Source organism: Notothenia rossii (assembly GCF_949606895.1).
Source record: "Notothenia rossii genome assembly, chromosome: 10".
NCBI lineage: Eukaryota > Metazoa > Chordata > Actinopteri > Perciformes > Nototheniidae > Notothenia > Notothenia rossii.
The window spans coordinates 50,720,853-50,745,894 of record NC_136908.1 but is presented as its reverse complement, the minus strand read 5'-3'; the positions used below and the strand labels follow the sequence as shown (position 1 = coordinate 50,745,894).

At 40.7% G+C, this 25,042-nt stretch overlaps 3 protein-coding genes across 3 annotated transcripts in view; 2 read left to right on the top strand and 1 right to left on the bottom strand.

Moving 5' to 3' along the window:
• The first annotated feature begins 433 nt into the window (after window positions 1-433).
• myf5 (myogenic factor 5) lies at window positions 434-25,042 on the top strand. The gene is made up of 4 exons (XM_079653978.1): window positions 434-607; window positions 22,446-22,897; window positions 23,839-23,911; window positions 24,369-25,042. The coding sequence occupies exons 1-4, from the start codon at window positions 595-597 to the stop codon at window positions 24,686-24,688; spliced, it is 858 nt and encodes a 285-aa protein (XP_079510104.1). The 5' UTR covers window positions 434-594; the 3' UTR covers window positions 24,689-25,042.
• myf6 (myogenic factor 6) lies at window positions 16,345-19,532 on the top strand. Its single transcript, XM_079653979.1, has 3 exons — window positions 16,345-16,985; window positions 17,532-17,625; window positions 17,705-19,532. The coding sequence occupies exons 1-3, from the start codon at window positions 16,470-16,472 to the stop codon at window positions 17,812-17,814; spliced, it is 720 nt and encodes a 239-aa protein (XP_079510105.1). The 5' UTR covers window positions 16,345-16,469; the 3' UTR covers window positions 17,815-19,532.
• Window positions 20,316-25,042, bottom strand: part of lin7a (lin-7 homolog A (C. elegans)) — a 41,275-nt gene continuing 36,548 nt past the window's right edge. The window contains exon 6 of the mRNA XM_079653982.1: window positions 20,316-21,031. The gene's annotated coding sequence lies outside the window, so the exon portion shown is untranslated. The remainder of the gene's footprint in view (window positions 21,032-25,042) is intronic.

Sequence of the window (25,042 nt, the reverse complement as noted above, 5' to 3'; positions counted from 1 at the left end):
TAAGCACAAGCAGCATGGCCATTACTAGAGGTGTCACTATATCGAGAGCCTCTGGGGCTCCTGCCGTGAAGTGTGGTACAGCAACTACATTTAAATAGCTTATTAAATCGCCATTATCAGGAATTATCAGCCTCATAAATGTGGGTCAGAAGAGGCCTGCTATACAAACTAAAACATTTGTATCATCTATTCAAGCGTTTAATCACCAGTTGTTGGATTATCCGAACGTGATGAAAGTCACTACACCACCTTGTACAATTTATTGGCTGCATTAGCTCAAAACTGTTTCATGATCCTAGGTTTAGTTTTAATTGGCCTGTTTTATTTTTGAAAGAGTTCTCACATTGTCATGGCTGGTTATACTTCCTGTCTCTGTGTGTTTCCCTCCAGTTTTGATTGCCTGCCTTATTAGTTTCACCTGTCCCGTATCCCCTCATTAGATTAGGTTTATTTAGGTCCTGGTTTCCTATTCCGCTCTTGTTTGAACCTTCTATGTGTACATTTCTGTTTTGCCTTGCCTTCACCAAACTGGAAACTAAACAGATGTATTGAAAGTTCCTGTTGTCCTCAGTCTCCTGCACCACTCTTCGTGAAATGCTGTTTTCAGGTAGGATTTAATGGTTACCACTGACCCTATCTAAGATAAAGTCATAGTTTACTAAATATATGGGTTTTTTCAAGTCCCATAAACATCTGAACTTGTATGCTAATGCTTTAATTCTGATAGCACCCAGGACACATTTTCAGTGCTACTTGTAAAACAGGCTTTTGTTCATGTGTTAATTAAATATAATCTTTGAACCAAAAAAAGGAATGTTACGTATTAGGTTATGTGTACCTGGGCCTTGATGGTAACACTTGCATCTAAGCTAATAGGTAAGCTAGTTAGCCAGGCATGCTAACAATTGTAGAGCAGCTAAACACACTGCCTAATGCATTCCTTACACGTTTTCTCTTGTCCATTGGTTTTTGGAAAGGCTAAAAGATATATCACCTTCGAAACTGCTGTATTTAAATGCTGAGTATAGCCACAATGGACTAATGTCTAACATTGTTGCATGTTAAGTGATCCAAAGCTTACAAACCTGCTGTGCCTTGTTGTGGTCGCTATAACTATACAATCACTGTGTTGAACTTTATAAGATCCTAATTTATCAATTTTGCATTGCTTTGCTCGTTCTGCATTATATTTTCTGTATAACAATTGTTGGTATTTGAACAAGACTTAAACATACTAACCCTGGGCGTTTTTTTTGCACTCATCAGTCATCAATGGCCTTGAGCACCCTCTTGTTGTTTTTTATCTGGAAAAGTGTTTTACATTTGGTCCTAGCCAGTCTGTTTGTTAACTATGTGACACGGCTGTATATGAACTGGATACTACAGATAGCTGACGACATAATTTGCTAAATTTCAACAAAGTGTATTGAATTAGAATTGCTGACACCACCTTTTTAAGTGAATTTCATAAAAAACGTTGTCACAGTCTCGTTTTTTTTATGTCCTGAACTGCCTGCTCAGTAGGTCTGTTCTCTATCTGCTTGACTTTGTATTAGAGTCATGTTAACAAATGAGCTGGCTTTCCACTGTTGAATTTATCCCTTGCCAGTTGTGGTATTTGTCCTTTTGCCAGCTGTTTTCTTTCCTTTAGGTAAATCTCTATAAATCAATGGAAGTTAATCTGCTGAGAAGATTGTGTGCTCTCTCTGGCTATAGGGGCACTCTATCTCCATTGGTTACAGAGCATCCATCAAGTGCTCAATGAAGGAGAAGTGACATCCCGATCCCCTCTAACCCCGTCACCCCAACCCACCCCCTGTACCCCTCCTACTAGCACATTTTCTTCTCAGGATAATGAGGTTTGAAGATCCATTTATTCTGAAGAGATACAGCCCAATCACTTAAAGAAAGTATTGTATCAGTCGTTATCTGTTGTTAAGGTTTACACTCCATATCCGCTTGTCTTTATCTTTATGTCCTCTTAGCCTGGCTGTGAAAAGATTCTTCCTCCAGCGTTGTCTGAAGGGCAGCAGTGTCTCGCTGCATTGGAAAGTCGATCTGATTGCCCTGTCATTCATCATGTAACTTTAACTCCGGGGGGACAGTGAAGTAGAGACTTCTTCTCGGTGATATAAAGCTGGGGCCGAATGGGTGCAAATCATTTTCCTACTCATTGCAGAGAGAGATGGGTTTTGAAATTCCACAAATCTGCCCAGGACGGTCTCCGCCTATATATCTCCTTTGGCACAATGGTTTCAATAACGCCTGCAAGTACACCCCTATAATATGCAGATACCCTCATGATACTACTCTGCAGAGAACTATATTACTGCCTTTCATTTTAATTGTGAAGGAAAGACGGAAGCCATGCGAGTGAAAGGGGAAGCTGTGACACTTGTGGGGACCAGTCATTTCAGAGTTGTTTGACAAATAGAAGAAGAGACAGAATAACAGAAAGAGGTAGTAGAAAAACAGAAGAAGATCTTACCAAAGTTTTCCTGGGTTTGAACCCCAAATGACCCTCTTGTGTTTACCCAGGTTGCCAAAATCTCCTCCCTTTTTACCCACCATGCCAGTCATTCTTCCTCTGTATACCTAGCATTTCCAATGGGAGGAATTTTGCTGATGAGAAAAATATTTCCTTAACTTGAAATGTTGAAACAGTAAATTGCATCCATTAGCCGATAAAACCCTTCATGCTGTAGTAGGGTTATCTAAGTACAACTTACAAGCTGCATTTGTCAGTTCACAATTTGTTCGTTAAGTAGTGTTGGGGGAATAATTTGCATTCATGTTGTGGTGCTCTGTAAGATCAGTATTCTGGCATGTACAGTCTCAGCTGCAGTGTTGAGCCATTTTGAAAGTAGGCTAGCAGAGACCACACGGGGAGAGGCAATCAGGGGAAACATGTCCGACAAACACAACCAACAACCAGTGACGTCGCCTTTCATCTGCCTTGATCAAACACTTAGAGAGTGGGAGGAGCCTTGAAGAAAGCGCTGGAATCAGTGAGTCACTGCTTAAGAATCTGTTTCACAGGATTAATTAAAATGTTGAATTCAGGGTGCTAAAAGGCCTCTGTTGCAGGGAGTAAAGATGTGCATTCCTTTTGTCAAGAGATGGGTCAAACAGGTCACTCGTGGACAGTGGTGTGTCTAAGGGGGAAAACAGGGGAATCTCTGGTCCAAGATGACTCCATCCCCTCCTATTGTTCATCATCCTGACTTTTTCCTTTCCATTTGAGAAACATGACTCAAACTCAAACATTGGCCCCAAAGGAACTCCTCACTCACAAAGAATGTCCAAATGAGCGTGAGGGTCTCAAACATCAGTGCTGCTCCCTTAAAAACAGTCTGAAATTCTCCAAAGAGGCGAAACACACAGACAAAGCTGGCTTGATTTTCAGCCAGCAGCGGAACTGGACTGGTGGGAAACTGAAATAATGTCTAATAGCAGTTTAAAGTTTCAGTTTGTGTTTTGATAATTTGAGTGGGAGCCAGAGGGTGGTTTAGTTCTAATGGGCTGGAGCCATGCTCTGTGATGGGCTCCGGTATGGTTATTAGCTGGGGGCTTATAGATGAACCCTCGGCAGCGCAAGGTTTCAGCTCCCCGCTGGCGTAAACTGTGGGTGGCAAGGAGATAAAACACAAGGCAGACTCTGCATTGTTTATGCTGCCTGTTTGTGGTCCATGCAGGGGCGTGTGTGCAGCCCTTATGTCTCTACAATGTAGCACAGGGATGCTAAAACCTCCTGAGAATGAGTTGTAATAACACAGCTTTTGTTTAGCCAACACTTTAGAAAATCCAGCTTCCAATAGGTTTTTAGAAAAATAAGTGAAATGTTTAGGCCAGAAAAAAAACCATGGAATGCCACTAGATCCACATCAATAAAACCCAATGTGATGATCCACCTGGGGAGACAGGACTAAGTGTTCTCAACTGGAGGTCCATATTTAAGTATGGGGGGTCCCTCTCCACCTGTCCCCCTGCCCCGAGCACCCAGGGTCAGTCACCAGAGAGGTGGTCCCTCTTGGCTACACCCACACCACGAGCCCACCCTATCAACGCTAAACAGTGTGAAACAACACATTAACCAGCGGCCTGTCCAAATGTCAGGCAGGACGAGTGCTTGCTTTAAAAACGACCACCACACATCTCAGTTATCTAGCTGTGTGGTCTCCACATGAAGATACGTTGTCAGTTTTTGTTGGTGGGTTGTTGTTGTCACCTGCGTTAAAACATCTGAATCACTGCTTGGTGAAAACAGAGGACATTTTAGAAAAAATCTATTCTGATTGAAGACAGTCAGGAGTTTGTGTTGAGGCAAGATTTAACGAAGGAACTTATGATGTTTTGAGAACATGTTGATTCTGTCCTCTGCTTTATTTTAAGGTTTATTAGAGCCAACACTCCAGGGGGTATACAATCAGTATTTCACAATCAGGTACTGCCAGTTATTTACCAAATTTAGCATCAAGAGGACGCTGCTAATATCATAACAAACCGATAATGGTGGCGTTATGTAGAGAAGAAGCTTGTAGAAAGAAGGTAGTTCTTATGTAACATTGAACCGTATAATCAAATTTCAGGCCAACTTTAGCGAAAAACTCCCTAGCTCTACATTGAGAGGACAAAGTTGGTTTTCTCAACTTGTTTTCAGGAAGTATTCATAAATTACTTTGTAGATTAGGATTTTTACAAACAAAACATTATGTCTATATAGGATTTTATGTATTCTAAAAGGACAATCTATCGAAGATTACATGGAAAAAAACGTAAATTACCAATCAATAATATAAACAGAATAATGATATATTGATTAAGAGTCCTCTTTTGCAAAGTAAATGCTTCCTTGATGTTTTGAATGCTGCTTGCACTCTGCAATCTACAGAAGAACAATAATTCAACCTTTTATTTTGCTCACCCAAAAAAATAAATAAGCTAAAATGCTGTTAAAGTGGGGTGGTATAATTCTACCCAGATTTTTGCTTGTATAACTTTGTATATCTGACAGCAGAAATAGTTTCTTTGGGCCAAATGGGAATTAAGTGATCCTATACATATAAATTCAACAGAGATAGCACTTTCTGGATTTAATGCACTTATATATTGGCATTCGGCTGACACTGACTTTTAGATTGGAATACTAATACAATAGATATATGAACAATGTTACTTATTTTGGCATTACAAGTTCAATACTGCGGGGGATTAATATTGCGACACTTTGGTATCGTGCAACCCAAACCCTCACTACTGTTCCACACATAAATCTCGCAGAGCGTGACTAACCCGGCGGTAACAGGAGCCGGGGCCGGCAGTCCCCGCGGACCCCGTCCTGCATGTCCGTGTTTTAGAGCGCTCTGCTCTAAGAACCGGCCCCAGAACCTCCCTGGGCCCCTGGAGACCCTGTGAAACAAAACAGTGAGGTCAGCTCTGGGCTCCTATCTCACAGAGAGGATTACACTCACACACACATACACACACAAAGAGCTAAAACCACTGAGACTGAACTTGGATTAAGTCATTAAGGGTTACCATCCCCTTAAACCTCAGCCAGGGACTTTCTCTGTAAAAAGATACTCTCCTCTCACAGAAATTGATTTTCTATCTTTGAGCAAAGCTGGCAGGCTTTTCCTGACCTTTATTTTGGATGGGCAATTCATTGCACTGATTTATAACTCTTTATAATGAATTTTTTTATAGTAAAACTCAATAAATGGCTTCTTGACTATCTCCCACCACAAGACAATGAAATGAAATAGCTGTAAAGTGCAGACTGATGCTTCCCTATCAATAATATTACACCCGTCGGGACCATTTCCCTGCATGCACCTGCACTACTTTTCCACACACAATGAAACTCTATCTCCAATAACTTCCACAACAGTAACACTAGATTTTTTATTGTATCAAACAGGTGGTGAAGACCTTCAGCGCCGCAGTAAGACTTGTGTTTCTATGTCTGCATGTGTGTGTAGACATGCATTTGCTTGTTCTTTGTTGTTTTGTTATAGTTGCACGTGGAGATGCAGAGTACCAACAACATCACACAGAGTAACTTGCTAACCATGCCTGCAGCAGGGAAGATGCAAACACACACAGCCACATTTAACTGGCATGGAGTCACACACACAATCATCAATACTCAATTACCCTCTCCTCTGTTTAGACAGTAATGCTAATCCGGAGGGTCTTGGGTGTGGAGAGCAACCTGTTGAAAATAATTCATGTTGGTGTCAAAATTGGGAATCTCAGGATTCTCTTACATTTTGTGGGCCACACACACGTTTGGATGGACAAATCCTTCAACCCAGTTGTCAACATTATAGGGATCAAGTGTAAATCACATTTCGTTTATTGCTTTCAGCCACGTCAGACAATCATAAATATTGTAGAGAGAGAAGTCAACAGCTTTATCTGATTATAAAAATCCTGGTCAGAGCCATTATTCATCACTGATTCCCCAAACGAAACAATTCAGTTTAATCTCACGTTAAAAGGGCACGCATCTAATCTATGGAAGAAGTTCCTGACCCACCAAAAATGAAAGATGCTTATTCAGTTCATTAATAAGATGAAACTAGGAAAGATCTATTGCAGAATATCAAAAATAAAGACACTTTAGAAGATCTGAAGGAAGTGGACTCAAAAGGAGATCACACTCAATATAAGGAAGATGCATTATTGATGTCCTAAAGGGGTTTACATTGGTGGGTCCCCTTCAATTAGAGTCAAATAACTGGATTGTCAATATACAAGAAAAACTAAATTGCAGTTGCCTTACATGGTTCATTGTATCAATAACGCATATGTATCACAGAATAAAGAAGGCACAAATAATAAATAAGTAAAACTATTAGCAGTATGAAAAAGCAGTTCGAGTAATTCTCATCTATATTGGTTATTAATATAATTATCTTCTTCGCACTTTCTAAAAGGCTAAAGAAGGCTTATAGACATAAATAGAAACTGAAATTGTCGACCAAAGCCCATGTCGGTAGTATTTCGTTTTTTTAAGGAATCTTCATATTAAATAACTTTGTGAATCAACGGGAAAATCTATGAGTTTTAGGTAACAAAGGCTTTCATAATGGCAGTGTCCGACATGGCTGTGATCTTTCCCTACCCGGGCTCTGATATCATATTATTTCATCCAGCCTAAGCTCCAGTGCCCTCTCTATCTGTTGTTTTAATGATAGACCGCATATAACCAATTAAACAAGCGTGGTGCCCTTCTCCTCACTCGTCAACAATGACATTCATCAATATCCTATTAGTTTCTCTTGGAGCCAGGCCCTTTATGCCCCCACCCCCCAAAAAAGTATTTTGTTATTACTGAAGAGTGTCATTTTCGTTGTAACAAAACCCGCTTTGTTCTGGGCTCAGACACTTCAGGAAAAACTAATATTGGTGGATCATTGTCACCGGTGTTGCCATGACTACAGTCATACTTACTGATGATTGGAATCATTCTGTGTTATCGCTGGCTACATCCCAGAGGCAGTGTGATATTAATGATAGTTCCACCGTATCGTTTACAGGCTGCAAAATCAAAGCAACGCTTCAGAGGAAAGCAAGAAAAACGAACTTGGGAATAAAACCAACTCTTCTGATTTGGATTCAATTTGCACGCTCTTTGTGCAGTGAAAGTAACATTTTGAGAAATGGCTCACATAATGCCTAACCTGGGACGGTTGCCACTTGTCCCAAAGTACCGTGAACACGAGTTGAAGTGGTACACAGAGGGCCAGACAGAGGGCAACGGGGTCAACGCTTCACCTCATCGGCCAGACGAGGGGTCTCCTATCGTCTTCGGCTGGGTCAAGGCCAGCGCCCTCTCTAAGTCCCCATCGGTGGCTCTGTCTGGCAGGCTGATAGGGATACAACACCAGAGTCTAATCCATCACTCTCCTGAATGAGGACAGAATCAATCAGGAGGGACCTTCAGATCACTCTGAACTAAATCACCATGGGCTGTCGGGTGATAAGCTGCAGAGGGCCTTCTCTTAGTGTGTGTTGCAATGGAAACCTGTTGAAACAATGGCAAAAAAGGCATGTGAACAGCTGGTAAAATCTGCCCTCCCTATAGGCTTGCTGGTGTTTCTTATTTTCAATACAGCGGCACGTTATTTTTCTTTGCATCCATTTGCACGAACAACCCTTTAAGCCAATCCATCAATACCAGTCCATTTGCAAGGGGGGTATTGACATTGTCTAACCAGTGTGCAACACTCTTAGTGCCTCATAATGTAATGCTCTGAGGTCATAGAGAGTTAGCTGGCAAACGGGCAAGTCAGCGAGCTCTTTCCCTCGCTAATTGATGTACTTCAGCCGCTCGGCCTTTGAACTGAATCCCTGCGTCGTCCACCAGAGAGAAGGCAGATGCCATCAGCGTTGCCTCCCATTTCGCCTTTGAAACCCAAGACCCACGTCTAACCCGCAGCTAAGGGCACGAGTGAGAGGAGCCGTCTGTTAGCTTAGCTCCAGAGACAGCTTCTCCCCGATTTGTTTGACCACCGTTGAGTCTAGCCTGTGAGTTTGAGGGAGCCAGGCCAAAAAAGATAAGCTGTGTTTTCAGTTGGAGATACTATCATGCTGGTGGTAGTGATACTGGCTGCTCCTGCCTGTCTCAGAGCTCGGCTGGCCTAAGGAGCGGAGCCTTGTTTTTGCAAGACTTGAGCCTCAACTGGCACTCTTCCAGGCCTGTGCACAAAGCCAACAAGGATTTATAGACCCATACATTTGTGTGTATAAGACTGGAGTTTTGTCACTTTTGCTTCATGAAAACAACACAATAGCAACTCAACTTTTTTACATTTGTTGTAAACATAGTGTGTGGCACTTAAAACCATGCAAAAGTCAATGTTTTCTTGGAGTATGGTCTTCTGCAATTAGCGGGATTTACATTCTTAAAAAATCCAATACTGTGCATGGCACTCTGAGAACCAACCTACTCCAAACTCCTGCAAAGTTGTTTGCAGCTTTAAAATACATTTGACTTCTCAGCCAAAAGGCAAACTGTACTCATTACAACTCATTACTCTCCAATGTAGTAATGTTATGGAAATGGCCGGTTTCCTTTGTGACTCTCTATTCAGTTTTCTCGTAATAATTTAAGGCAAACGTTTGAAAAAGAGAAAGAGGTCGGTTTTTTAAAATGGTAATATTGAGTGTGTTCTGAAATAGGAGTTGTACGTCTCTTTTGTGGACATACACCCAGGAAGGGACTGTTCTTGCTGAAGGAGATTACCTCTGATAATAATTGTGTGCACTGGGATGACAACTGAAGTTATTTCTGGCTCGTCTTGAAACTGGCTAATGAGCAGAGTAACTAGAGAGGGGGAATGTCGGCTCATTGTAACCACCTGTTGTCGTCTTTGTTTGTGGCCTTCCATGGTACACGGCTGAGAGTAGATATATTTATTTTTGTATTATCAGCTTTGAATTGCTCCTCTCCCATTTACAACCAACTAAACGGCATAGCAGTTATGTTTTGGGAGAAACGTTGCAACAAAACTAAAATATCATAATGTTTGGATATATTTAGTATGTTTGATTGGATATACTGTATATAAGTTACGGACCTGATTGAATAAGCAGACAATGACTTTTGTTTTTTTACACGGAACACGTTTCCTTGGTTAAATTCCTGTGTTTACAAATGTGTGCTACGTTGGCTCAAAACATAATCCCGTAGAAAGGACGTTCCCCTCAAAATGTCATTAACACTTCTGTTTTATGATGACACATTTTGGAGACCAGCTACCGTCAAACATACCTGCAGATGTTTGATCACACACTGCCTGAGTTGACCATAAAACATGTTTTGAGCCAACAACGCCCAATATGCAAAAATGTGTATGATAAAATATACCTTTGTTTGGATGATTTCTACAGTTCGTGTCTATTACTTTAAACTAAATAAAAGAGACTGCAGAAATGATCCATCTTTTGTTTTCTCTCTTGGATCAATCTGATGAAAATCTGACGCAACATTTGTAATTGCAAAGTACCAACATCAATTTTCAAAATCCATAACTTTATTGAGATATGAGCACTTTTCCACACATTTACTAAGCTCCTCTCTCAGTCGGTGGACTGGAGGCCCTGAAGGTCAAAGGGGTCGTGATCTCAGGTGGGTCATTGTCATCGGGCCCATGACCAGGGTACTTAACCCCTTATTGGCTAACTCATATCCCAGGTGTGGAGCTAGGTTATATACGGTGTGTCCGTCATGGGGATCAGAGTTTCCTCTAAAACCGCCCAATGAGGCAGGAGGTCCGGTTAAGCTCGGAAGGTGGGGGAGGGGGTTTGGAGAGGAGGTTTTGTGTTCATTATCAGTTCTGTTTGTGACCCCCATGTCAGCACTGGTCCTAACTGGATCCCTCTTCTAACATTTGCTGGAGAAACTCACATGGATAAGCTCTGTTATGAACTGTAAGAGAACCTGATACTGCAGGCATGGTGCTTTTATGATGGGATTTATTTTAACTATGGTAATTTAAGATGAGCAGAGGAGAGAGCAAAAATATAGTCAGCATTTAAGTTAAGTGGTAATGGATAAAGAACAGTACATCAATAGGTTCAGTTTATAATTACATTCCTTGGGGTAGTTTGAGTTAAGCTTCTGACTGATATTATTATAAATATTATTATTTGGTCAATGTGAAAAATCAACCAATATGATACATTCTTTCATTTTTTTAATATATTTCACAAGTTAGGGGGAAATGAGTACTGCACATTTCCTTGATATCTATATTTTTGTAGATCTTTGTCTTGTGAGCTTGACTCATTCACATGGCAATTCCAATAAAATCTCACCAACATTATTATTGTTAGCATTTGTGGTATAAGTAGTAGTAAAAGTAGTAATTATTCTTTAACATATTCCTAAAATACTTTGTTAGTTAGTGTTATTGAACATCTTTTTGGCCTTAGACACACTTCCAAAAATGCTGCATGAATTTGTTTTATTCCCTTCTTTTATTTTAAAAGGATAATATCAATATAGTGAGAATACATCTGCAGCACGCTGTTGTATGTCATTATCTCTTCATCCCTCCCCCCTCCGCACCTGATCAATAATTCACATTCGAAAAATCTGTTGAATCTCTTGAGTGCCTCAGAAAGAAATGCAGACTGTCCCTGCTGGGATAACTGTAAGAATATTGCAGTCAAAGTGCCAAAGTACAGAAAGAGAATATATTTTTTCTTCCTCATGAATTTCATGTGGCTGGATGGAGAGACACAGGAAGATGTAGGAGAATAATCTGAGCAGAACCTGAATTTCCTAACTGATTATGGAATGGTGCAGGAATGAGTCCTAAAACCAGCAAATGAAATAAGACCTGTGGTTAACGCAAATGTAAGACATTTTCACGCTTTGTTCTGCGACATAAAATACGTGAAATGCCCCACTTGTGAAAGTTTGAAGCTTCTGTGTCATTAAAACGGTGATTGCTAAATAGGGACCAAATAACATTACTAAATGCCAAGTATTAGCCGCCTTTAGCTTAGCGTAGACCAGGGGTTCCCACATTTTTCAGCACGCAACCCCCAAAATAACAGTGCTGGGTGGGGTGCTGTTAGTGCATACATTAATTAATTTAAGTTTTCCGCACTCTCGCGGGAATATCTCCACAATGGAGCCAGCTTTACGTTTCTTTCGATTTCATGATATAGCCCAGAGCAACACCTTCGTCACACATGTTGCCACTTGTTTGTATCATTTTCTGGCGATTTGTAATCTGTTCTAGAAAAACTGTGTTTTTTAAGGATTTCAAGAAGAATATAGAACAAACAATGGATGTATTTTATGAACATTTATCCATGCTGAAAGTAGATTTAGATGTTTTAGGAGTGAGATAGAGATTATTATCTAATATATGCATCCGATGAAGCATTGCCGGAAGTCATTTTTCTCAGTAGCCAACGATCTGTGAGTCTGTTGGCTCGGACATAAACTCCGTAATAAATGTAGTCTACATTTCATAAGAGGTGTAAAACCTGTGAGCATTTTAAATTGCATTTGAACTAAATGCTTATATAATCTGTAGTTGTATTTGTATTGTTGATTTATTGTGTGAACAAAGTGATATAGAGAAGGTTAAGCTGTCATTATTAGGCTGTTATAAACTGTTGGAGTGGTGAGCATGCAGGCCTAATTATTTTTTAAAACATTTAAAAAAAAGAATTGTAATCATCTCGCGACCCCCACTTTGGGAACCCCTGGCGTAGGCGATACATTGCCATGCGAAACAGGATGTTGTTCCTTTTTAGCATCATATTAGCTTTTTACGTCATTCCATTTACACTTCAAAAATCATAAAGTGTTGTTAATATATAGAGATTATCCATCTGTGTGTTTGCCACATAGCTTATTTTCTGCTATATTCCGAAGTCCAATTGGAAAAAATCCCATTGCTTTTCTGTTTGGCATGGACTTGGTAAGTTGTGCTCTCTTCTCATTTAACAAGGCCACACAATTTAAAGTGATATGTCATACTGATTTTTAAATTAAGATCACTATGTAAACTACACTCGGATTTATCCAAATGCTTTCAGTATTCAGATGCAGGGTTAAGACTGCAGAGCTGTTTACTCCGACTCTTCGGATTCTCGACAGATTTACACTTCGTGAAGTCCATGCCGACTCCGCCTCCTCGCCTGAGAGGCCAGATCATGCAGTTTGAGTTTCTACCCAGGCTATACCATGATTCTTCCTGACAGCTGAAGCGTCAACCCCTGACACTGACGGGAATTTATGGTCCGGTTCAGGATGCACAGTAGCCCCGGGGAGAGAATACACGACCAGGGCACAGCAGGGACAGAACTCCAATCATCTCAGAGAAATGCTCTTCATTTCAACTCAGTGATTATAGTATTAAGTCAGGCATAATGTTGACATAAATTGTATTTAGAAGTCATCTTGGAGGATTGTTCATTTATCATTAGTTGTCATTTTTTATTTGCACCATGACAAATGGTTGGCATGAAAATAAGAAAGTGACAGGGAATGCAGCATTAGTTTTTTATTTGATTTTCTTTTTATGTGAGGCAAAATCAATTTTACCTGACAGAACGCATTGAATTTCCAACATCTCCCACACGAGAGAACTTAATGGTCCTCATTTATACACACACTTACACACACACTCACTCTTCTCTATCGTACATAGGTTGATTATTTCAGCTGCATGGCAAGCTCAGAAACAGCAAGCCAATAATAAAAGCTTTTTTTTTTGCACACATGGCTTCCCATAGAGAAAATACTTCCCTTCTGTGAAAAAACAAAAAAACCCTTCAGAGATTCTCTCAGTATTTGATGAATACACATATCTTGAACATTTAAAAAAAGTAAATACTGCATTTTTACAAGGTGTCTGTGTTCTGATTGATATTCAGAAGGAATACCAGCATATTTATTTATTGTAATCGGGGTTAAAATGTTAACATTATCTGACATTTTCATGTGAGGTCATCTGCTGGTCTTTTGAAATCAGCTTACACAAATCAACCAAGCAGTGTGTGAAAGCTACAATTTTGCAGCTCTGAACACTGAAAAAACATAAATGTCATGAACAGAAATTCCGAGACAGAATTACTATGGGCTTGTGTTTGACTCAGCAGGAAACACACAGGAGTAATCAATGACAATATGTATGCACCTAGTGGACTGGGGGATATAAAATGCAGGATTTACCAGTGCTCGTGTACGACAGCTCACACTTTGCTACGCTTTTAGACCAAAACATAACCATAAAATGGTAAGCAGATATTCTAGGAGAGCATAACACAAACAACAGTGAATGTTCAGTATTATATTCATAAGAATTTTAAACTACAACTCAGTCGTTTTGAAATCTTAATTTCTGTGCATGTTGGCCCCCGAAATGACAAGTCAAACATGATTGTGGAAATATATATTTAGCAATCAGTTTGGTTGAAAAGAACCTCAGTGATGGAAATAAAGATTTGTCACAGCAAGCATTGTGACCAGGTGCAGCTAATGAGGCTAATTAGCGCTCTGCTCAATCGAAGTGTCTCTATGCCATAGCAGCCAGTCAGCAGGCTCTCACATGGCTTCATCTGAATGGGATGCTGCAATCGTTAGACATATTACTAACACCTGGGATTGCCACACTTCACACTTTAAAACAGAAGGATATAACTGAGGTGTGTTCATGCTGGTTGGAAGTTAACTGTTAGCCAGAGGGAAAGAAATTAAGAGTATGGACGTTGTTTGCGCTAGTGTAGCTTATCATAACCACAAATAAAAAATAACCCATAAAAGAATCAGAATATTTTGAAATGACGTGACTCAGATGTTGTAAAGAACCCTAAAATCCTTATGTCTTTGTTAGCCTCTTTCCTAACTTGATAATGATGCTATAGAAACAAGGATTATTTGTGTTTTTTTTTTATTTATGTGTTTGTACGTTTTTATTTAAGTCAATTAGAAGACATAAATAAGTCAACCGTGGACTTTTGCCTTTGCACGAGACACAAACTTTGCACTATATACGTTAACACACTTCTTCAGCACTTGCTCTAAGAGTTCTGTTTCTGTTGTGTCAAATAACAAATGAAACCAAAAGTGTAACACGCAAAATGACTTAAGAAATTGTTTAATTCGCAATTTTGTCAGATCAAGCTGTAAAGCTATAGGACTAATTATATAACTGTTAGTGATTAGGGCTTCGCAGCCTTTATGACACCATTGCATATTGTAATTATGATTCATATGATACCTGTTAATGGAAAGCACAAGCAGTAGGCTGATATTAATAGTACGACTTGGAGATACCATGTTGACTGGTTATAGTATTTCAGACAAGCTGTCAGAGGATGAAAAACCCTTGTGACTCCACAACAATGTAACAGAAGCCGGGGGTGAGGAGGGGGGAAGGGACGGGGTAAAAGTAAAACCCCAGTAGAACTGCAGTCACACAAAAATAGGAATCTCTCACATTCCCTCCTGTGAAGTTTCCAATTGTAGATCTTTCAGGTTGAGGCAAAAATGCCCCAGGCTATATATCACCTCCTCTCAGACTTGTATCTATTTTATCAATCTGAGATGAATGAGCCACGTTTCTATTTATAACATCTTATGCATGTGCTTCGCAAAGCTGTTTTGACACTGCACATTCCAATCTATTTATATTTGAGTTTTCTCCACGTTACTATCGGACATACCATTCCCACCGGCTAAAACAGGCACAGAACGACTGAAAAGTGTATAGGTTTTTACGGCTTCTGTTTGTAAATGATGTGTTACTCGCAGAAGGCATGACTTTTACCTTAATTAAGATGTTGGGCTTTGCGATGAAATGTTAGGTGTCACTTTTATGATATTTCTTTGGGGCCTTTTGTGGCAGTGGGAATGATCACAACACTGATATGTTATTACCTTTGTAATTCAGGCTTGTGTTCTAAAAAATACAGTTCCATACACTGAAATTGTATTCTAAATAACAATTATTTTATCCCAGATTAAGTTAGTTTTGGACCCATCACAAATTATTTTTTAATGGCCTCCAATAGTTGTGTTGGGAAGCGATTTTATAGGAGAGGAGTTGATTCTTGACACATCCAGTTATCTTTATCTGTATGTCATTTGGTGCTGAGCAGGAACATGTACGGCCTGGTTTTCAAGGTCTGCCGGCTGATAAGATTAGTTGCTCTGAATCATAACCGTTAAACCAAAACATTGGACTAAAGAGGTTAAAACACAGGCTGACAGGTGGTTAATACATTTGGCTGGTGCACATCCTCCTCCTGCAGCACAAGTTGATTAATTTAGCTCTTAATCAACAGAAATTCTGGAAATGAGCCTCAAGTCATCTGAAAGTGAATTTATTTAGAACTTATTGGCAGTTGTAAGTTCTTTCTATTTAGTCAGTCTGCTAAAAGCTGCACTTGTTTTTATAAATCCCACTTTTATATTTAGCATATAGGAAATTAAGAAGTTGTGCTGGAGGATGTAAAAGACACCATGTAAAAAAAACGTGTTCTTTCAAGTGTCTGATCTTAGAAAGGCATTTATAAATCCATTTAGTTCAAACCTCTTACAGTGTTTTCTAGTTGAAAGTGGCACCAATTACCACATGGCTATTAGCATATTCCTTATCTGTGGAACAATAGCAATATGTCTTTCGTTTTCTCAGTGACAGCGCAGGGAAATATCTCTGCAGCCATTTTGTCTGGATCTAGATATTTGAAGCACCTGTCATGAAACCTGAGGTGATATTTCAATAGCTACTGGCGGCCTTAATGTATGCATTTCCTGCACAAAGTCACTTGGTTGTAAAGAGCCATTGAAAAAAAACTGCTTGATGCAGTGTGACAGCCAAAGTGTTGGGTAGAGTTTCACATTCTATATATAAGCCTGGTGACTTGTGTCCCGGCTGCTCTGTTTAAATGCCAGAGTCCCACTGTCAAAACAGAGAGAGGGCAGCAACAATATGATGGACCTTTTTGAGACCAACCCTTATCTTTTCAATGATTTGCGCTACTTGGAAGAAGGGGATCATGGACCACTACAGCACCTGGACATATCCGGGGTTTCTCCACTTTACAACGGCAATGACAGCCCGCTGTCCCCGGGCCAGGATAATGTTCCGTCCGAGACCGGGGGAGAGAGCAGCGAGGAAGAGCACGTCCTCGCGCCCCCGGGTCTCCGGGAGCACTGCGACGGTCAGTGCCTCATGTGGGCCTGCAAGGTCTGCAAGAGGAAGTCCGCGCCGCCCGACCGACGCAAGGCCGCCACTCTGAGGGAGAGGAGGAGGCTGAAGAAGATCAACGAGGCCTTTGACGTGCTGAAGAGGAAGACCGTGCCAAACCCCAACCAGAGGCTACCCAAGGTGGAGATTTTACGCAGCGCCATAAGCTACATCGAGAGGCTACAGGACCTGCTGCAGACCCTGGACGAGCAGGAGAAACCCCAAAACGGATCATCCCACAACTTCAAAGAACACAGTGTAAGATTTCACTCTGAAATCCTCACAGTATTACCATGGTATTCCTATGAGTGAGCTTGTCGTTTTTCAGATGACTTTTAAATGACAACTTAATGATGTGCTTATCTGTAACAGCGCTATAATATTCCTCAATGACATGATGATGCGTTTACTGCATTTTAATATCTGAGTGACCATATTCTTATCCATGTATATTATATTAAGTAAGGAGGTCTCTGGTGTTACATTTGGCCACTTCATTTCTTTTTCTGGTAAGATTTTCCATATGATCCTCCAATGATATTCATTTCTTTCTAATTTTTCTTTTTTTTTCATCTTGGTTTTTGACTGTAATAAAATATAAGGCCAGTTTCTGGGGTGTTTTTCAGTCAGGCAAATGCCTATTTGAGGAAGTACTTATGTACTTACTACTTATTTGAAGTATGATGTTTAATATAGGAAAAGCGCTATATAAATGTAATGTATTATTATTATTATTATTATTATTATTATTAATATAACCCTATTAAAACCTGCATGAATAACATGTGATGTGTGATTTTGCAGATGGAAAACCATGATGGTCGCTGGAAAAAGTCCTCAGATTCGTGGCCGACCTCTGCCGATCATTCCACTGTCCCAATGATAAACCAGAGAGAAGGTACATATCATGTTCACTTACAATAAACTGTTAATAAATAAATTAAAGCAGTGTAAGTCAATGTCCTTTTTATTTTCAGGATCTAGCGAGTCTTCTGCCTCCTCCAGCCTCCTGCGTCTGTCCTCCATTGTGAACAGCATCACCAATGGAGACAAAGTCAACTTCAGCGAGAACGTCTCAGAAAACTGACACATCAGCAAAGACCTCGACTAGACACCACATTTTGGGTTTCCATTATTTATCCCTAAATTATTTCCACTATATTTAGCCATTCTGTTTGTTGTGTAGTCCTCATTTGTACATAAGGAGCAACAAATGTGTACATATTTTATTATAATGTGATGTTTAGATTTATTTATTTTATATTCAGAAGCAGATACTCTTGTACGAAAGCTATTCTATTTAAATATTTGTACATAACTGACCAATACAATAAATTAAACGTTTTGCAATACTTTAAACAACTGTATCTCATTCTTTGAGAGCAGAAATGCCACAATGGTGAAGAAAGAACTCAAAGTAGGAGAATAGTCTTGATACATTCAAGTAAATGGGAGCCATATCCTTTTGATTTTAAGATTTTTTTGTTCAAAAGTAGTTTTTTTCCCAAATGTGTGGTAACATGGGGGAGGTATACATTTTTGGGGAATAATTCCTTATGCTTTTAACCATTGAAATGTCCAAAATCACAATCATAATGACGATAATCACGTTTAAAGTTTTTCCCTTGGCAAAAATGGTGTTGAAACCCCTTTTTAACGAATAATAGGTCACTCTACCCCTCACTGTATCTCTGTTTTACACCAAAAGAGAAAGAAAAGCCCATTACCAGTTCAAGGTCTTCCAGTTCCCCCAGCATTCACGGCTATTAAAAGTCCATAAAATCTGCTTAAACTACCCTGCAATATTTTGCTGCCGGGCTGGCTCTCTTTGTTCAGACTGGCCTCCGGCAGCACTGATCCCACAACAGTAACTTGAGTCCCCTCCAAACACAGCGTGTCTCTGCTCTGCTATCAAATGTTGGTACATGGAAATCTGGGCAGCAGGCTCAATGCAAAGCCTGCTGGGATAAAGAAGTTATTTGAGCCTTTGGGTCTTAATTCATCATCACTTGCTTCGTCATCACATGGCAAAGCGTTTACATGCGAGCTATTAAATTGCGTGACACAAAGCTAACGGCATGGGAATCCATTGAGTCTTGTTTGTCGTGTATTGACATGAGAGGCGGGCGTTTGTTGATGATGTCGGGGTGTGCTGGTCTCCCTCAGATCTCTGTGGACGACACAAAGCCCCGGTTGACCTTTGGGACGCTGCCTCATCTCTCAGGCCTGCAAACACACGTGTCCATGTAAAGTGTCACACATGTGTCGTGTTTATCAGACTTCAATGTAAAATCCAACAAGGGGAAATGAAGGCTATTTCAAAGAACGGGGGGAGAGTTCAAACCATACTTAAATGTGAAGGTCATCCCCTTTTCTGTGTTTTTAAAAGTGTGTTGATTGACTGGTTAAGGATGCCAACATGCTGCACAGAACGCACAGCTGGGAAATGTCTAACATACACTGTGACACTTGCATGTTTCTTGAGACACGAGATGTGTTTCGACACATTTATTTTATAATTTGAAAATGTATACGTTCCATTTTAAAAGTTTTTCCTATTTATTTTTTTAAATGTACCTTATGTTTTGTTTTTTTTCCTTTTCGAGAGTTATACACTTCTCTTATCCAAGAATCAAAAAACATTATCAGAAAATAAAACAACAATTTAGGGCCATTGTGCCCAATTATTATCTACTTTTCCATTTTTCTTATTCCTGTTGGTACCTTTTTCAAGTAAATAATATAAATGCTTATTCTACAGAGCTCATTAAAAGCTGAAAAACATACAGTATTCCTTATGTCTCTTTTCAACACTACTACTCATATCTTTTACCAAACATCCTATAGAGCGACACATAATACCCCTAAATAGTAATGTGATTTTAATGGGCTCCTGCCCACTCACTCAATCTGATAGCAGTATTACTGCACTGCATTTTACTGCTCCATAGGTATCTGCTAATTCAATATCCGTTTATACAGTTGGCCTCGACTGTAGACCTAACATCAACAATAAGAAGTGTTTGGTTCAGTGTGTGTACTTTTTACTGCCAAGTACACTACTTTGTTGACTTATTGGACACAAACAAGATTTTTGAGATTTGTTTATGCTATTGAAAATATGTTTTGAACCCTCATATCCTTATGTTTGCTCCCTCAGACTCCACTCCATCTCCCTCTCCGAATTCCAACGTTCTCTCGTCTAACTTTACAGGCATTTCGGTGTTACTGATGACACCATATAATTGTCATTTGGCTGTGAAGGCTGTGTTTTAAAAGTCAAAGCTGATGAAAGGCGAGCAGTAATAGGACAGGGGGATAAGCCTTGAGGCTGAAAACTCTGATTTATCCAGGCTTTTCCTTGAATATCCTGCAGATAAGGATTCCCCGAAGCAGAGCTGGCAGCACGCTTTCTGCTCTCTGCCAAACAAATGCTGTTGTCACTCAAAAAAGTATTTTATTTCACTTATTATTGTGGGGAACGGAAAATTGACTTTTTATGGGTAGGGGAATAGCATTAACAACCACTGAGCTGCGACAAATGTTTTTTTATTTTTCATTAAACATTTATTAACATAACTGATTTTCCTTGGACTCAGAGTAAATATATTAGTTTTACCATGAAGACAACATTTTAAAACTAATTTCAGCAGCAGTATTTTGGCTGTTAAAGTAAACAATTCAATGTGGGCTTTAATGTCACTGGAGGATTTATTTTTGCAGGAATCCAAGTAATAAATTGCCTTTTTTCAGGGGGCTACTGTTGCACCAAACAAACAGCATATTACGTCAAAGCATGAGGCCGTTTAGAAGAAATAAGGGTTTCAGACGTGAGGGGAATAGACATAAAGGATCACCTCCTGCCCTTCACTTAACTCTGTCTCTGACCCCTGACAACAACAAAAAAGCAAACTCCGATAGTTCCCAAGAGACCAGCAGTGCGCACAGATCCCAGCACCGGCGATCACTGCGCCAATAACTGCCATGTGCTGCGCCAATCTAACCACAGCCTCAATTATCTATCGTCTGATAGCGGGTTTTCTCCTCGTCCACGTTGTTCTCAGCCTCAGGGGCTTTGATCTTCTCAGCAGCTACACGCCGATGTCTTCTTCAGCTGTGGCTAATCCAAACTCCGACGGCAATTCAGAGGCAGCAGCAGGTACTGGTGTTTTCTTAGGTGCGCGCAGTTCCCAGAGAAGGGGGCTCGCCAAACGTTTTGACACATTGTGAGAAATATCCGCATTGTATTCTTGTAAGCTGTCACCAACATCATTACCTAAAGCAGTCTGCTCGTCAGGGTCGATCTGCAAAAAGAAAAAAAAAACCTTCAGTCTGACAATCTGTTCTCTGAGACAGTCGTTCTGAAAATAGAGATTTCATTTAACTTCACTCCAGAGTCATTATTTAATAGAATCACATGTCAATAGTGAGTGAGTCGGAATCTCAACTGATATGAGAGGTTTAACTCTTTACTGCTCTCAAAATGAAAACCAGCTTCTTTTATGTCATCTGTTTCAGAGCTGTGAAAGCTTATGAATCTCACGTTTAAGTGTAAATTAGCATTTACACATAACGTTCTAAATATACGGTACTCTTCTATGGGTTTAAGTTACCAATATTTTAAACATCTTTTTACACATGTGAAGAAAAGTACCTTTAATAAAAGCCTAAAACATCCCAAAAAGCTTTCAATTGCACTGCAGACATGTTAAATATCCAATCATGGTTATTTAAATTCTGTCAAAAAGGGAACAAATTACCGTCAGGCTGAAATGTCTGCACTATAAAAAACATTCCATTCCTTATTTCTTATTAAACCCTATGTCCTTTACTTGAATAAAACTATTGCACCATAATGGCCATCTGTTGTTCCGAACTGAAGCCCCTGAATTGTGTCAATAACTTTTAATGGCTGAAATTTGGTCCTCTGAGGTGAAATGGTGCAGGGAATTGGGCAGTGGTGTCGATTGTGTAATTACTGTTTTTAATGAGCTTTGGCAAACAGGGATCGCCTCATTCACACAGCACCTCCAGTGATGAGCTGGGGTGTTTAGAGGGGGCTTACCACTGTAATGTGAATTCACAGGGCTTGAAATGTTACACCTTCCTTTGCAGCTGGGCTGCATCTGCAACGCTGTTGTCTCCACCGTAAAAATTGGCCCTGCATACTCCTACAAGTGTTCACCCTCTTTCTCTGCAAAGTTTGACCAAACAAAACACGCTCTTTAAAATGTACGTCTTCATAGCTAAGTGTCACTTTCACCGTCAGCCTTGATGTGAGGCATGGAGGACGGTTATGGATAAATCAAGCAAAAATGAAGCTCTTCACTTAAAGACCATGTGGTGCTTAAAGCTCCTGAAACATTCCCGAGCATTGTGTTCATCGTGGCCTTGCTGGGCCGGTGGAAGGGGAGAGTGGTGATGAGTAGGAAAACACCATTAAGTGCAGATGTGGGAAACTCTGCAGGGTACTGGGGGGTGCAGGCAGTGGGCTGGGGATGGGGCAGGGAGGGAGCTGAGCTAACCCCAGCCTGCCTTCTGGCTGGGCCATGGTAATTAGATCTGGCCAATGTGGGCCCTTGGCTGTGGCCTGGGGGCATATAAGGGGGGCCCAGGGCAACAGACCCCTCATATCACTCAGAGGTCTCCTCTCTCTCACCCCACTCCTCTACCCTCCTTCCTGCGGTCATCTCCATCCACTCACACTCCTTTCTTCAGCCAGTATGGACGTCTTCTCACCATCCCAGGTCTTCTACGACGAAGCTTCCTCTCCAGACAGCCTGGAGTTTGGCCCCGGCATGGAGCTGGACGGCTCTGAGGAGGATGAGCATGTGAGGATTCCCGGGGCCCCTCACCAGCCGGGACACTGCCTGCAGTGGGCCTGCAAGGCCTGCAAGCGCAAGTCCAACTTTGTGGACCGCAGACGAGCCGCCACCATGCGAGAGCGCCGGCGGCTGAAGAAGGTCAACCACGCTTTTGAGGCTTTGAGACGCTGCACCTCGGCCAACCCCAGCCAGCGCCTGCCCAAGGTGGAGATCCTGCGCAACGCCATCCACTACATCGAGAGCCTGCAGGAGCTGCTACACGAGCAGGTGGAAAACTACTACGGCCTACCTGGGGGGAGCAGCTCGGAGCCCGGGAGCCCACTGTCCAGCTGCTCTGACGGCATGGTAAGAACCACATGTTCAGCCTCTTCTTACAAACATCTGGAAGTGCAGAGTCTCGGCTTTGAAACCAATCCAATGTCTGGCAGGGAAATACATATCCACAACTACATGCAAGACAGAACTTTATCTTGTAGAAACTTCACCTGAAAAGCTTGTTATTGATGGCCAAAGAGTCTTATGTTTAAGCCATGTTGCCATTTTTCATTACCATGTAGAGTATTTCATTTCCAAAAAAGGCCTGGATTTCTAATTCAGAATCCTATGAATCAAACAAGCTGGTTTTGCCCCAAGACCTCAATTACCATGCTTCTTCATGCATGCCATACTCCCCTATAGTTCTTTAATATACAAATCTGCAGTCTTACAAGCTATCTCTACTTGTTATTAAAGGTCAGGTTGAATGAGTTGTTCTTTCCGACAGTCTGAAGGTGACAGCGTATCAGTTAATATAAAATAACTCATCAAGCTGGATGGAGTAATGGCTTTCCCACCACCGGACACTTTATGGCCCTAATAAACCGAGCTAAATCCACCTTACTGAAGTCTGGCAGAAAAAACCTGGGCGCTTTTCTGCATTCCATCCTGACTGCATGTTCTGCACCGCTGCCAGGATTTTCTGCAGATTTACTAGGAGAAAGTGTCATCTTGCACAAACTGGTGTTGCTTCCACTGATACAATCGATTCGGCACGCTCAGAGCCGCTCAGGGGAAGGAGTCATACTGCCACTTCGGCTTTAAGGTGGAAGTGAAATAAAGAAGCCCATAACTTTGGAATTCAGGATTTATTAGCCTGTCTAGAATATTGTGAAGAGCATTGGTTGTCTTTGCACATTTTCGCACTTCTTTCTTTTCCATATATACTCCCTATATATATTTAAGAAAACAAAACGCATAATTTCTTTTTGCAACAATAACTCAAGGGTATATTCCTCGTTTCCTTACAGGCTGACAGCAACAGTCCACTGTGGCAGCATCTGAATGCAAACTACAGCAACAGCTATTCGTATGCAAAGCACGGTAAGACCTTTTGACTCGCACAGCCTCCTGAAATGAATACGACATGAAATCTTGAAAGCATAGTGCCTTAAAGCCCTGATTCCTGAATGCTAGATTATTACTATTATTATTACTTATTTATTTATTAGTTTTCAATTCAGTTTCAGCCTCATTATACATGTTCACACTTTGGTCTATGTTTCCTTTTCATTCCAATTCTGCTGTATAAGACATACAAAGAAAGGAAAACATAAAAAGAAAATGTAAATAAATAAATGAGTGAAAATACAATTAAAATATATAAAAATAAATAAGGAAGGGGATAGGTAGATTATTTAGAATGCATGTTTTACTTTGCATAAAGCCCCAGGGTTTAAGTATACTATAAAATACACAAAAAAGTGATAGAACTTATAAATCAAAAACATGTTTTGGGTTTGTTTTTTAAAACGTGTGTCCTCTGTTTTTCTCTTAACAGATAGTTTAGGCGATAAATCCGCCGGGGCCTCCAGTCTGGCGTGTCTCTCCAGCATCGTGGACCGCCTGTCCTCCGTGGGGTCCGGCTGTGGCCCCGCGGCGCAGAGAGAGGTGCAGAGAGACGTTCAGAGAGACGTTCAGAGAGACGGGCAGAGAGAAATGCAGAGAGACGGGCAGAGAGATGGGCAGAGAGACCTGGTGAGAGACGGGCAGAGAGACCTGCAGAGAGACGTCTCCTCCACCTTCTCTCCGGGCAGCTCCGACTCGCAGCCCTGCACGCCGGAGAGCCCCGGGTCCAGGCCCGTGTACCACGTCCTGTGAAGAAGACTCTGACGTGGATATATTGCCACAGGCTTTCCCCAAACACTAGCTGCATTTGAAACAATAGATAAGAACTTTTGTTCTGTGCAAATCTGAAGGACCCTCAGCTGAACCTGAAGACCTGCGGCAAGCAGCTTTTATTTGTACATGAGATTGTAAATATGTATTGTAAATGCCCATTTAATCTATACATGCTATTATACCCAGTGACACATATTTAATTACGACAGTTAATGTAATGTTGTATTATTTCAACATGAAGTGGTATTTAAGCAATTTTAATGTCTTTCTTTCCATGTTTTCGTGACATTAAATCTTTCTACTGTTTTGTATAAACCTTTGTGCGATTTGCAT

What these genes read in the sequence shown, in the direction of transcription:
- myf5 (XM_079653978.1), top strand. An exon ending in CCAGCTGCTCTGACGGCATG is followed by an intron (nt 22,898 to 23,838) that starts GTAAGAACCACA and finishes GTTTCCTTACAG; the next exon opens with GCTGACAGCAACAGTCCACT. An exon ending in CTATTCGTATGCAAAGCACG is followed by an intron (nt 23,912 to 24,368) that starts GTAAGACCTTTT and finishes TTCTCTTAACAG; the next exon opens with ATAGTTTAGGCGATAAATCC.
- myf6 (XM_079653979.1), top strand. Translation starts at nt 16,470, where the DNA reads ATGATGGACCTTTTTGAGACCAACCCTTATCTTTTCAATGATTTGCGC. An exon ending in ACAACTTCAAAGAACACAGT is followed by an intron (nt 16,986 to 17,531) that starts GTAAGATTTCAC and finishes GTGATTTTGCAG; the next exon opens with ATGGAAAACCATGATGGTCG. An exon ending in AATGATAAACCAGAGAGAAG is followed by an intron (nt 17,626 to 17,704) that starts GTACATATCATG and finishes TTTTATTTTCAG; the next exon opens with GATCTAGCGAGTCTTCTGCC.